The 15,562-nt window shown below is 28.8% G+C and overlaps 1 protein-coding gene across 1 annotated transcript; it reads left to right on the top strand.

Moving 5' to 3' along the window:
* Window positions 1–13,154: 13,154 nt before the first annotated feature.
* Window positions 13,155–15,292, top strand: LOC101501004 (probable polyamine oxidase 5). The gene has a single exon (XM_004487984.4). The coding sequence runs from the start codon at window positions 13,399–13,401 to the stop codon at window positions 15,043–15,045; it is 1,647 nt and encodes a 548-aa protein (XP_004488041.1). The 5' UTR covers window positions 13,155–13,398; the 3' UTR covers window positions 15,046–15,292.
* Window positions 15,293–15,562: the final 270 nt, after the last annotated feature.

Below are 15,562 nucleotides of genomic sequence, written 5' to 3'. Positions count from 1 at the left end.
TATAGACAATCAGTAGAACAGAACATATTATAGAGGCTAAATTACATTCGTGATCCTTTAACTTAATTTCAGGTAACGTTTTAGTCCTTTATCTTTTTTTTTTCCCGACTTGGTCCTTTATTTTAATTTTAAGTGACAATTTGATATTTTATTTTTTAAAATTTCAACAATGATATCCTTTTTTATACAAAAATTCAAAAAAAATTTCAATCATAACTCATAAAGTTAATTATATTCTTCAATATAATACAAATTTCATCAATTTCCTAATGCAAATCTTCAAATAAACTCATATTTTCATATTTTATTTGATATTTTTAGGAATAAAGGACTAAATCGGGAAAAAAAAAAAGATAAAGGACTAAAACGTTACCTGAAATTAAGTTAAAGGACCACAAATGTAATTTAGCCCATATAATAACTATGATCATTTACAGCAATAATAACTATAATACATTATATGCATATATTGTGTCCTATGATCATTTACATATAATAACTAACAGAATATACATTATATGCACTAGCTACCATATAATATTCAGATCCCTTGCCCAGCAGCAAGCTATTTCCCAGAAAATCAAATAATTTTCATGTCAAGCACGTACTGACACCATTCAACTTGGGCTACGTCCAGTCCTCACAACTGTGAGATTTTTCACTAAATGTTCAAAACAAAGAACTTTCTTGGTTTTACAACACATAGCTCAGATCAACCTTGATCTGTTACAAAATTAAAATCTTTCCACCTAGAAAGAGATTAATCAAGTCACCTATCAACTTTGATATGATTTCTTACAATCTACCAAAACTATACTAAACTCTTATAATTCGAGTTTTACAATAATGATGAGGTTGTTTTTATAGAATCTGAGATATCTCAACTCTTGTTTGAGATTCGATTCTTTATAAAGAATTCAGTACAATAATAACAGAGTATTGAAATATAATCAGAACTGATTCTTTCTTGAGAAAGTGAGAATTTCAAGTATGTGAATGATTTAATGAGACTTGTTAGCACTTGAACTTTTGTCATTTCCCTGAGTATTGACCTTCCTTTTATAGGCGTTTTAGTGCAATTAATAATGGTCAAAAGAGCTGTTGATAGTGATATGTCAGTTTTGACCAAAACCAATATATATGAATAAATATATTCCAACATTTGAACAGTTTATGAAATCTGTTTGACTTGACTTATTTCTTCATTCTTGATCAGATTTCTCTTGTGTTTAATGATCCTTTATTCTTTCAGACATACTTGTTGATGTCATTGCTTTGATCTGGGTTTTGATTTTGTCAAAACGGCTTGGAGAATGATGATGAACTCCTGTATAATGTGAATGAAAATTATGGAGATTGATAATCAATCTGGAATTCTAGTCTTTGAACTTTCTAAAGATTGATAATCAATCTGGAAGTTTAGTATTGATCATTCTGGATGTTTTTCTAATTAATCTGGATGTCTTGTACATTTCAAGATCATTTAACTCTCTTGACAGTCAAGCTGGAGAAGGTTCAAACTTGTTTGAACTTGCTTGATTCATGACCTTTTCTCTTTGAGATTTGAATGGTTTATTTGATTAGAATGAATCTTATTTGTTCTTTGTCATAATCTTCTTTGATATGAGTGTAAATTCCAGAGGCATAATCTTCTTTGAATTAGTGGAGATTGATTGGTTTTGGAGTTGTGATGAGCAGTCTTAGTCCTGAAGAACATTCTTCGTTTTTATAGATTTTGTCCAAAATATTCTCCTTTCAGTTTTTATCTTTTATTGTTGATTTCTTTGTTTTGCTTGAGTCTATATTTGAATTAATCCATTAAAAAACACACGTGAAATTAACATAACATTTATAATGATAATTAACATTCTTAATTAACCTTTGTTTATTTTCATCAAAACTAAAATTGAGAATTTGTCTCAAATCACCTATTTATATAATTTAAATTACAAATCACATAACTTCATGATTTTTGATCAAAACATGCATGACTTTAATCAAGCACTTTGTGATTCGAATCATGAAAATCTAAACTGATAGAAAAATTATTTTTACTGCATTTTGATGAATTTTAACATGACTCTGTTGTGCATCTAATGTTATGCATGCTTTTTTAAATACTTGCTAATGATCCAAGACAATTGCCATTATGTATGAAGACAACCCTCACATTCTAAACTAGACCTATGTTTTGACATCAATACTAGGAGAGACATACACTCAACCAAAACAAATGACAACTTGGTTAAACTTCAAATATTAATGTCTAGATGCCAGTTTTATTCCATAAATGGATTTCTTAGGTTACATATTAAGTGTTCTTTGCTTGATTCAGTAAAGCCTTCAGGTTGAACTTGGTAAACATCTTCAACAAGTTGAAAGACAATTAAATATAGTTCATTTCAATAGAGTTTAAAGCTTTTTGCTAAATAATTTAGTAGGACTAAAGATTGTATTTTTATTTTACTATGACTAAATTAAAATGTAAAAATTTTATAAAAATTAAAATAATATTTTAACTTTAAAATAATATTTTAACTTTAAAATAATATTTTAACTTTAAAATAATATTTTAGTCCTTACTAAATTAGTTGCACACATGACAAAAGAATGACACATAATCATCATGTTAAGAAGTTCACAAAATTAATAGTCAACTCAACAACAAAAACTATTAAGAGTAATTTTGATATTCATTAACTAATTTAAAATTTTTACTTAAACAAAAACAAAAACAACAACAAATTACACTTTCAAAAAATAAAATAATGCTTTACCTTTGTTTTAGATACAATAACCAGGGAACTGAAATAATTAATGTAAATATCACAAGACACCACATTAATGATGCTGTGATTCCTGCATTTTAACACAAGACACCACATTGATGCTGCTTACTGGATGGAGTATACTTCACACAAGTGTAAAATCTGCAACTCGTTGACCGTAAATATCAACCATGTTTAGATATTTGATTCAATATTATTATGATTAGATATTGGATTATTTCTAATCCTTAACATGCAATGGACATAATTTAAATTTTCAATTAGATTGTTGTAAAATGATTATTAGTGTTATATGATAAATTATAATTTTTTCTTCAATTTTATTTAATAAAAGATAGGTATATATATTTTTCCTCTATTTTTTTTTAAATATTCAATTGTAAATAAAATAGTTTAGATGAAAAAAAATTACATAAAATTTAGTATTCTTTTTATATACAGTATAAATAATAAAAAATTATTGTATTAGCTATTTGCTATATAAATATACAAAAGAGAAAATAATTTAGAAACAAATAATATTTGAACTTAATTTTTTTAAATAATTTTGATAAAAAAAGTTTTATCTATATACAAGCTCAACTTCACATGCCATATTTCATAAGGTTGTAGGCCTAAAGAAAACGAAAATGAATCCCCTATGAAAGAAAGATATGGTAACTTTAATATTTTTTATGAGAGAAAAAAATATAACAGAAATTATAGAGAAGATAAAATAATAATAATATAAGAAAGATAAATACAAAATAACTCTACCTTTTCCTCCATAAAAATAAAGATAAGGGATCCTAGTCCAAAGAAAACAAATATTTAAAAAAAAAGTGATAATGGAAGCTCCAACATGGCTGCTAAAAAAGCACACAAGTGAATAGGGATACCCTATATAAATTATAGTATGAAGGAAATGTAGTGGTGGTATGCAACATTTAGATAATAATGGTTAGATTTGTATGGTCTCCTCCAAAGGACAGCCCATCGGTTGATCAGGACCGTTGACTTGTTTTGGTGGGGAGTCATATGAACTCAATTTACATGTGAGGTTGGTGAAAGGCACTGTCAACCATTTTATTTTCTTTGTTGTTACCTTGTTTTGTTTCTTTCTCCTCTGGTAAACCTGGTCTAGGTTATTGTCATAATTACTAGTCTTCTAGCTCAGTGTGAGTGTCTGTGAATTAACTCGTGGGCATTTATGGTTGTGGGGTATACTTCCATTGGGTCATTGTTTCAATTTCTCAGGATCATGCTAGAACACTTGTTAAACAAATAAAAAATAAATTTCGAGTAAAATATTTACTTTTTACAATTTTAAAATTTCAATTGCATTATTTTTAAAAATCAATTTGTATATTTAGATTTTTAATAAATACCTTAAGAACATCTGTTAGTATTTTCCACTTCAATTTTTAAGTGAGACTTCCTTCACTTAACTGTGTGTAGTTAGAATGTCTAAGGCTAAAAGATGAAGGGTGAGTATAAAGGGTGTGTTATTAGCATATTAAGTGTGAATTTGTTTATAAGATGGCCTAAGTGAGTATGAATAGTTCAACTTATTTGAGTTAAAAATTAAATGAGTAAATAAGTAAAAGGTTTATAATTCAAACCCTAACAAAGAAGACAAACAAGACAAAATTCATGTAACATGAGTCAAGATTATGTCAAAAATATCTCTAAGTCATTTCTTCTTTTCTCTAGTGCAGGAGAGTAAACAAATGAATTTTATTCTGTAAATTACCACTGATCGATAGGTTTGATGTAAATGTGCAATTCACTTCAAGGATTCCAAAGTATCTAGAAGGGGATTCACCGGTTAACCCGTTTGCATCCAATATATATAGATTGGTGGGGGTGAATCGAACCTAAAGTTTAGTGTGTTACACATCCTTGGGAATTTATTTGTGCAACCTTCATCATCATAAAGTTCATCCTCTTCTTTTTCAAGATTTGCAGCATACCCCCAACAAAAGATCCAACAATCTTTAGGTTCGATTTTTGATTTTCAAATTTGTTTATGACTACAACTTTTAAAGGAGATGGACTTTTTTGACCATAGTGAAAGGTACACATTTAATTTATATGAATATATATGAAATGTTTGAAATTATAAATTTATATGTGGTTCTCCAAAGTAATTATATTTGTTTATGTTAAATTTAACATGTGATTAGATTGACATGCATGATTTAGAATATATTCAAGTCTGTGAATTTAATATGGTTTATGCATAAATTTTGTTTGTTTGAATTTAAAAAAAAAATAATTAAAGTCTTAGAAATAATCATATGAAAATTCATGGTTGGACACCATAAGTTATTTATTTAGTGTTAATACATTTATATATTACATTCATGTTTGAAATGCATATATAATAAATATGTAAGATGCATATTTAATACATTAATTTATTTAAAGTAGTTGAATAAATTGTCATAAATATCAAGTGTATCTCACAATGATAGTGATGCTTCATGTGAGAAGTTATTAAATCTAAAATTGATTAACTTGTATTATATATGCATAATAGTATAAAAATATCTGTCAGTTTCTTGCTTATTTTGATATTAAAAATGATTTAGATATACATTTTAAAATTATTGTAAGTTGACAAATGTTTATGGAAGAAACAGACAGAAAATCTTAATGATTTTATTCATTGTTTATTTTTTATTATGATACTTATTTGGATTTACCATATAACATATTTAAATATGAAACTTTAATTAACAAATAGAATTTATGATGCATGTATTAGTTATAATATAACTAAGAAGAAATAGTTTATTTAATATAAATGAAATGAATTCTTACTCGTTAAGGGGTATATGACTTACATGTTTGAATTCACCTTATAATATTTGATTATGAGAAATTTTTATGATCATATTTTATAGCTTGTGGCAATATATATTTAATGCATTCAATGTACTATATCTTGGACTTGGATATATTAAAAAGAGAATTAAAATTTTAAATTGAGATTCTTAATAAATATAGAAAAAGGTAAAATGACATAAAAATTTGTGAATATGATAATTGAGATGCTTATTAATTGTATGAGATACAATGTGAAGAGATTAAATGGAAAAAATGTCAAGGTTTGGTGATAGTTGATCAACACTATCAAGAATATAAAAGGTTATCGGATGTTTGATGTAAGTCACGACTTGTACTAGACGTGATATAACATATGTTGTTGGAAGATTAAGTCGGTATACAAGCAATCCAAGTAAAGAACATTGACATGTTATTAATAAAGTATTAAAATATTTGAAATAAACAATTAACTATAGTTTAATCTATAATGGATATCCTTTAGTTTTGGAAGGATATACAAATATTAGTTGGGTTAATCATGTTGAGGATCATGCTTCCACAAGTGGATGGATCTTCAACTTTGGTGGAGGTGCAGTTTTTTGGGGATCAAAGAAACAAACTTGCATTGTCTACTCCACCATGACTGTATAGTTCATTGCCCTAGTTGTAGGTAGTAAAAAGACATAATGGCTAAGAAAATTGTTGTATGAGATACGAATTTGACCAAAGTAAATGGCATCAGTATCCATACATTGTGATAATCAATACACTATCAAAAGTATATAGCCAAGTATATAATAGAAAATCAATACATATTGGTTTAAGACATAACTATGTAAATGATTTAATGGAGTGATATCCATAGTGTTTGTAAGAACTGAAAAGAATCTTGCAAATCCTTTGACGAAAGGTCTGACAAAGGACATGGTGTTGAAAATATCATTAGGGATGTGATACAAGCTCATATCTAGATAATCACCAATCGTGGAAACATCAACTCACACTTGAGTAGCATCAAGTATTGAGTTCAATGGTGAAAGTACATTATTAGAGTGATTGAAGTACTTGACAATAGATACATCCCAAATGATAAAAGTACTTGGACCATAAAATAAAAGTGGTAGGATGAGGTCTCCTCTTAATGGGCATATAACATGTATTTGCTGCAATGTATAATTATGGATGCATTTCTGGTATAGTCCACCTATATGAGAATGAAGTGGGCCGTTTCATAGATTTCAAGAGCTTGACTCTTATATTCTCACGAAAAGGATATGAGACACATGGCCTTATCAAATGTGTCATTTTTATAATTCGATCAATGATACCGAGATTTCATGTGTGAGATACCTTTATCTGAAACCATGAGATTTCCAGAATAACGGACTTAGATATATTTTGAAAATGGTGGGGGATTGTGAGGAAAATTTCCAAAATATATTTGGAATTGTCTAATAGCTATATTAATGTAACAAAATTAAATAACTTAATGTATCACTTGGTCAAATGGTTGCAATGTTTGGGTTTAATTCAAACCAATGCATCTGTTAAGTTACAATCTTTCTCAAGAGTTGTTTTCTTTCACCAATTGGTATGAGTATCTCTATAAATAGAGATACTTTAGAGGCACAAAGAATACAAGATAAACAAGACAAAATTCATGTTACATGAGTCAATATTATGTCAAAAATATCTCTAAGTCATTTCTTATTTTCTCTAGTGCACAAGAGTAAACGAATGAACTTTATTTTGTAAACTATCACTGATCGATAGGCTTGATGTGAATGTGCAATTCACTTCAAGGATTCCAAAGTATCCAACAGGAGATTCACCGGTTAAACTGTTTGCATCCAATATATATAGATTGGTGGGGGCGAATCGAACCTAAAGCTTAGTGTGTTACACACACTTTGAAATTTATTTGTGCAACTTTCATCATCATAAAACTCATCATCTTCTTGTTCATGATTTGCAGCATACCCCCAACAAAAGATCCAACACCTATTTAGTCTAGTACTTTGAAAAAGAAGTAAATATTAATTAAATTATTGAAATGTTCAAATTAATATGCTCAAATTATCGAAGTGGCAAGGTTTGTGAAACATTCAATTTCAAATTATGACAAAGGAGAGTTGATGATTTGTAGGAACAACAAGATTTTCAAAAGGCTTTGCATGAAACTAAAGCAACAAACATGTAAGAGGTTGATTGGATAGAACTTAAGGAGAAGGCAACATGAACAACGTGTCTTTGTGTATCAAACGAGGTGATGTATCAAATTTTGGACTTAAAGTCTCCCAAAGAGATTTGGGATAAATGGAGAGTCAATATATGTCAAAGACACTAACAAAGAAAATGTTCAAAAAATAACAACTATATAGATTGAAGATAAAAAAAGGGGATTTGATTTGCAATAACACATCAATATCTTCAACAAAATAATCACTTATGAGGCTTTGAGTGGAGGTTATTAATAAAGATAACTTTTGTGTGTGGTTATTTTCAGGTTCTTACAACCACTTGGTGACCACTCTTACTCAAAGAAAAATAGTATCAACCTAGATGATATTACCACTACATTTTTGTCTCATTGTCAAATGAAACAAAATGCAGAGGAAGCATCTCAAGGTGAAGGTTTGTATGTGAAGGGAGTCCAAGAATGTGGGAGGAATAAAAGTAAAGAAGTTTTGGAAAAAATATCTAAATCTAAAAATAGGAAAACAACATATGCTTTTCTTGACAACATATTTGACATTGAAAGAGGAATTGTCTAAACAAACATGACTTATTCAATTCTACAAATGTGGTTCAAACTGATGATTCTAGTTATGATAGTAAATTTGGAGATATACTTTGTGTTTCATCTAACAGCTGCGCAAAAGTATGGATTTTTGACTCAAGATTTTATTAACACACATGTGCACCAAAAGTGGTTCATCACATTCAGGTCAAACAATTTTGAATTTGTTTATTTAGATGGTGATAAAATATGTGCTATTACTAGAATGAGAAAGTTGAATGATGTAAAAGATATTTCAGAGTTCAGAAAAAACTTGATTTCTCTTTATATTGTACTAGAAAATAGTTTCTCCTACAAGTCTAATGGAGATATGGATATTGTAAAGGCTTCCAAGGGTGCCTTAACAGTGATGAGAACAAAGAAAATTGCATGTAACATCTACAAACAGTTGAAAAGTACTTTTATGGATGATGTTGTGAAAGTTGAGTATGATAATCATGCATCAAAACTTTGGCACATGTGTTTAGGTCATCTTAGTGAGCAAGAGATGACAAAATTTAATGAGAGGAATCTATTGAAGGGCGTTCACAATTGCCAGTTGAATTTGTGCAAGTATTATGTACTTGAGACACAATGTCATGTTCGTTTTAAATTCAAAATCATACAATTAAGGGAATCCTAGACTATGCGAATGCCTACAAAAGAGCCCTTATTTGCAAATGGATGATTCTAGGTATCTATTATAATCTATTAAAATAGAACCCTAAATTCTATTTGTGATTACTCATTTTTATATATGTCACATCCTCTAATATTTGCCAACTCACAAATTTTGATGTGACATCTTTTAAAGCACACTATTTTTTTCATCTTCTATTTCAATTTAATTTTGTTTCTCCAATATGTAATGCAAATATTTTCAAGTTCCCATTCAAGTACAATTACTTCATATATTATGCAATTTCAGTTTTAATTTATTATTCAATAACTCATTAATACACTTAAAGGTTCTAATTACTCATTAAAATGTCCATTTCAATAACTCATACAAAAAAACAAATCATCAAATATCTTCAAAGCATCACAATGTAACTTCGACTACATACACATATCAAGATCTAGCTTCTCTTTTTCAACCACTCGATTGTACATTCTCAGTTCAAGCAATGATAACGGTATTATGAAATGCAACCAAGTTACACCTATTTGTGCGAAACATTCTCAGTTCACATAATCTTCAATAAAATTATTCTCCTGTTGTCAATTATTGTTCAAAATCTTATATAACTATTATTGCATATGAGGTGAGTTTTTTTCCATATAATGTTGAATGCGTCTCTCATAGCATTTTCTTTAATTAAAAGAACACAAATCATAATCGAAAAAAAAAGAATAATATTAAATATTTAAAAATGAATAACTTCTAACTATTTCACTATTCCCTCAAAAATATCTATATCTTAAACATCCACAAATTTTCCTTGCTTGTAATTTTTTACAATCCAAGTTTATTGACTGTGTCAAATAATTATTTGAAAATTTCATTATACATTATAATTAGTTAGACGAAGCAATAGTTAAAGTAATTCAAACACGTTCTCCATCCGAAATACCATAACTATAGAATTTGATTACATTATGTATTCATTTTTTATTTGGCTTGACAATTTTGTGTTACTAACATTTTATTATGTAAAAAACATTATTATTATTTAAGGTTTTTAAACCTTAAGAAATTTCTATTTTTCTTTGTAGTGTTATTTCTATATATATCATCTATATTTGCACATGCGAATAATTTTTTCATTATTTTGAATGTCATTATGAACATTAATATTAACACACTACCACTCATGAATGAATGTTATAATAAACTACAAGATGCACAATATCATTTTAGTGCATGCTTAAATTGACTGTGAGATTGACATAATTACGATGAACATATAAAATTAAAAACATAAAAAAGTACATAAATTTATAAATTTAATGTTTCAAAACTAATATAAATTATATAAAATGAAGAACATATTATTTATAAATGTAAAAATTTAATAATAAAGAAATATATAACTATTAAATAAATATATTATTAGAAGAAACACTTCAAGGAAACCAAAAAACTTAAATAAACCAATTTCATATTTAAAAAATATTAAAGACAAAAATTGCATCTCTAAAGTTGTAAAATCTTATGAAGAGTCTCATATTTCAATATATTTTGCATGAATTGTATTAGTCAATAATATTTTACTTTTTCCTATGTACTAATGTAAACCAAGCTTATATATAATTATTCAAAAGTATATTCACCTTTAGGCACACTTGAGTATATTCTACTCTAAAACAAAAATAACATTACTTTTAAATTACATATCATTGTTATTTTATACTTGCTAATATATTATTATTGTCAACATCTAGTTTTGTTATTGTTAATGATGATTTTTCATACAATGTTTGGGTGTATTTACATAAACAAAAATTTGAAGTCATTGCCAAGTTTAAGACGTGGAAGGGAAAGGTAAAAAATTAGATAGGTCGAAAAATCAAGTATTTGCAGACAGAAAAACGGAAAAAGCACATTTTCTTCATAAAATATGGTATTCATAAGCATTTTTTGGTTGAAAGACACCACAACATAATGGTGTATTAGAAAGAATGAATCCGTTTTTAATTGAAAGAGTAAGATGTATGTGATTGAATGTTGAACTCTATAAGGGTTTCTGGTAGGGGTGTTCACATTCAAATCAATCCAAAAAAAAAAAAAAACCATAAATCGATAAATAAAAAACTAAAAACTACATAAAACTAAATACTTTTGGATGTTGGTTTTTGAAAACCACATGAATCATATTTCAGATTCTTTTTTCAAAATTGAACCAAATCGCAATCATAAATTGTAATACTTATTTATTTATTATTAGTATGATATATTATTTGGTGGTTTTAAGTTTTTTTCCCTAATAATATTTATTAGTTTAATTTAATATATTTTGATGTTATTTAAAATATAATCGATCATTTTTATTCTATAGTGTTAAATTGAAGTATATTATATGTTATATTTTGCATCAAACCTACTACTTTACTATGTTGTTATAATATTAATATTAATATGCTTTTTAACAATTGTAATTTAGATATCCAAAAATCGATTCAAATTAAAATGCTTGAAATTGGGTTGGATCATAATATTTTTAAACTTGTCATCTAAATCGAAACGAACCACATATAGTTTTATTTTTGGATCAGATATGTTTTTTTCTTCAAAACTGATTCAAATCGAACATCTCTAATTTCTGGGTAGAGCCAATTAGCATGATGTTCTATCTCATCAACAAGTCACCAAATTCTTCATTGGAGGAGGATATTGCAAATGAAATATGTACATGTAACTCCATTGATCTAGTCAATTTAAGAATTTTTAGATGTCCAACTTATGTGCAAATCAAATGAGGATAGGTCTAGTTTTCATCAATTACATAAAAGATGTGAAAAATTTCAAATTATGGGATCTAATTACAAAGAAGGTGATGATTAGTACGAATTTTATATTTGATGAGAATTCATATGGAAGCAGTAAGATGAAACGAAAGTATCACCATCATAAGGAGAAACTTCTATCTCTAAAGTGATTCGAGTGGATATTAGGCTACTACCAGTGAACAATACACGAGTAGAACCTAAACTAGACCCTGATAATGAAATTGATTTTGTACCGGTAAATTCAGGTGGTGTACATCATTATTCTCTTGTAGGTGACATAGAGCGCCTTGTGAAGCCACCCGAAAGATGCGGGTATGAAGATTTGATAGCTTATGGGCTTCTTACTAGTTTTGGGGACGCCCACTTTTTGAGAGGCTATAACTAGTTAAGAGAAAGACAACTGAATGAATGCTATGGTGGAGGAGATGTAGTTCTTGAAGAAAAATCAAACATAGGAGCTTGTTCTGCTTCCTAAAGAAAAAATGGCTTTCAATTGTAAGTGACTATATAAAAGGAAACCGATAAATAACAAAAATAATAATGGAATTGACTATGATGAGATTTTCTCTTCGGTTGTCGGACATACTTCTATTAGATTGGTGTTAGCTCATGTATCTAGTCAATGCATGCATTTAGAGCAGATGAATGAGAATATAACATTTTCTTCACGACAATCTAGATGAATAAATTTACATAGAGCAACAAGAGAGTTTCAGTTATACTAGCCAACGCAAACTAGTTTGTAAATTGAGGTGGTCTCTATGTGATTTAAAACCCTCTCTAGTGGAATGGTACAAGTACGTTGATTCCTATATACTTTAAATTAACTTCAACATATTGCCTACACAAGTGATTATTTGAACTTGTTACATGTTTCTCTTAGTTAAATAGGATTTGTCCGTGGGTAGGTCATTTGAGCGATAGCAGAGGCATTCGCAATACAGTTCAAGAGTAATGTTGTAATATCGACCATAATATTTGAATATAAGTTGGACACCATAAACCTTAATATTGAAACATATATTTTCAATCAGAGTCGTACAACTTCGTGATCAAATATAATTTGTTCTTTTCTGTTACATATTTTGGTATCATGAATTGGGATTGAAGTTCTATGATTATACTACTTCTATTTGAGAATCCAATTTGCTTGAATTCATCATGAAATTAAAGTTGATTTTCACTTTTTGCTCAGAACCATGAATTATTTGAAACTAGTAAGTGCTTCTTTAGTTTTACTGTTTTAATAAGTAGGGAAGTTTGAACAGTGTTTCCTATTTTCCTGCTTACAGTATTTAATATTTTTGTCCTACTTATCATTATATCATAATTATTTACATTAAAAGAGCAAGTTGGCCTCACACTTCACCCCAAAATATAATAATAATTATAAGGTGCAATAAAAAAAGGCCATTCCAGTTATAAATTTAGTGTCAGTAACTCAAATCTCACCTTCACAAACACTCTTTCTTCTTTTTTATCTATGTTTTTTGGTTCAACCTTTCATGTGTATTAAGATAGAGAGACAGAAGCAAAGAAAAGTTATCTAAAAACAAAGCAAACACAACAATGGTGGTGAAGAAACCAAGGATTGTGATAATTGGAGCTGGCATGGCAGGACTAACAGCAGCAAATAAGCTCTACACTTCAACTTCATCAAAGGATCTTTTTGAGCTTTGTGTTGTTGAAGGTGGAACAAGGATAGGTGGTAGAATCAACACTTCAGAGTTTGGTGGTGACAAGATTGAGATGGGAGCAACATGGATCCATGGAATTGGTAACAGCCCAATTCACAAAATAGCTCAACAAACTAATTCACTTCACTCACAACAACCTTGGGAGTGCATGGATGGTAACAACAATGATGAATCCATCATAACAATAGCTGAAGGTGGTTTTCACCTTCAACCTTCCATTGTTGATCCTGTCACAAAGCTTTTCAAGAGTCTCATGGACTATTCACAAGGGAAACTCAATGAAGAAACTTCAAAAAAATGTGAACTTTTTAGTTACTATAACATGGCTGCTAAAGCTTCAAACTTTGGTTCTAAGAATCTTAGTATTGGTTCTTTTCTGAGAAAAGGACTTGATGCTTACTTTGAATCAGTGAAAGATGAAGAAGAGGTAAAAGGGTATGGTGAGAATTGGAATAGGAAGTTACTTGAAGAAGCAATCTTTGCAATGCATGAGAATACTCAGAGGACTTATACATCAGCTGGTGATTTGGAGTTTCTTGATTATGAAGCTGAAAGTGAGTATAGAATGTTTCCAGGTGAAGAAATCACTATTGCTAAAGGTTACTTGAGTATAATTGAGTATATAGCTTCTGTTTTACCACCTGGTTTAATTCAGTTAGGTAGAAAAGTTAAAAGAATTGAATGGAAAAGTGATGATGATGATGTTGTTGATGATGATGATGAAAAGAATGGTTGTTGTTTTAGGCCTGTGAAGATACATTTCTGTGATGGATCTGTTATGTATGCTGATCATGTCATTGTTACTGTTTCACTTGGTGTGTTAAAAGCTTCAATTTGTAATCATGATGATGGTGATGGTGATTCAGGTATGTTTTTCTGTCCACCTCTTCCAAATTCAAAAGTTGAAGCAATTTCAAGGCTTGGTTTTGGTGTTGTTAACAAGCTGTTTATGCAATTAAGTCCAACAACAAATGAAAAATACTCAAAAGGGTTCCCTTTTTTGGAAATGGTTTTTCATTCAACTACAAAAAATGAAAAGAAAATTATACCTTGGTGGATGAGAAGAACAGCAACCCTTTTTCCTATTTACAACAATTCAAGTGTCCTATTGTCTTGGTTTGCTGGTGAAGAAGCACTAGCACTTGAATCACTCAATGATGAAGAGATAATCAATGGTGTTTCATCAACTATCTCAAGCTTTTTACCTCAGTTGCAACAGAAAAAGGATAGTTCTTTGTTGTTTAGTAAAGTGTTGAAGAGTAAATGGGGTACTGACCCTTTGTTTTTAGGGTCATATAGTTATGTTAAAGTTGGTTCAAGTGGTGAAGATTTGGATACAATGGCTGAACCATTACCAATGATGAAAAAAGATAGCAATTTTCCACTTCAGATTTTGTTTGCAGGTGAAGCAACTCATAGAACTCATTATTCAACAACTCATGGAGCTTACTTCAGTGGTCTTAGGGAAGCTAATAGGCTTCTTCAACATTATCATTTTGTTGGGATTTTCAACAACTAGTATTATTATTATTATTATTATAATTATTTTTGTTTTTGTTTTTATCTTTCTAATTTTTGAATATTTATTTCCCATTTTCAACTTGAATAGTCTTTGTTTATCTATAAGGAAAGTAGTGAGTGAGTGATGATTGGGAGAAAAAAAAAAAAAGAATATTAGAAGGGGGTAAGATGAATAGTGAAATTGGGGACATTAAGCTTGTACTACTTGAACTATAATTTTCCTCAAATTTTTCTTTATCTCTTCATTTATGAGTGAAGTTTTATCTATTCTTTTAATCTCTCTAAGCATTTGTTTCCATACTCCTTTGACTATGTTTCTTTTCGCATTCCAATGCATTCTCTATCATCAATTTCATAAGCAACAATATATAACTATAATTTTGAAGTGTCAGTTTATTGGTAAGAATTTGACCTGATAACCTCAAAATATAAAGTTTAAATATTTAAAAAACGATCGTAAAATAATCATTAATAACACAAGGAACTTATGGAAAAATGTTGTAAAAAAACTAGGT

The sequence above is a fragment of the Cicer arietinum genome, chromosome 1 (genome assembly GCF_000331145.2).
Source record: "Cicer arietinum cultivar CDC Frontier isolate Library 1 chromosome 1, Cicar.CDCFrontier_v2.0, whole genome shotgun sequence".
NCBI lineage: Eukaryota > Viridiplantae > Streptophyta > Magnoliopsida > Fabales > Fabaceae > Cicer > Cicer arietinum.
The sequence above is the reverse complement of the archived record's forward strand: the minus strand, read 5'-3'. Positions and strand labels throughout refer to the sequence as shown.

What these genes read in the sequence shown, in the direction of transcription:
- LOC101501004 (XM_004487984.4), top strand. Translation starts at nt 13,399, where the DNA reads ATGGTGGTGAAGAAACCAAGGATTGTGATAATTGGAGCTGGCATGGCA.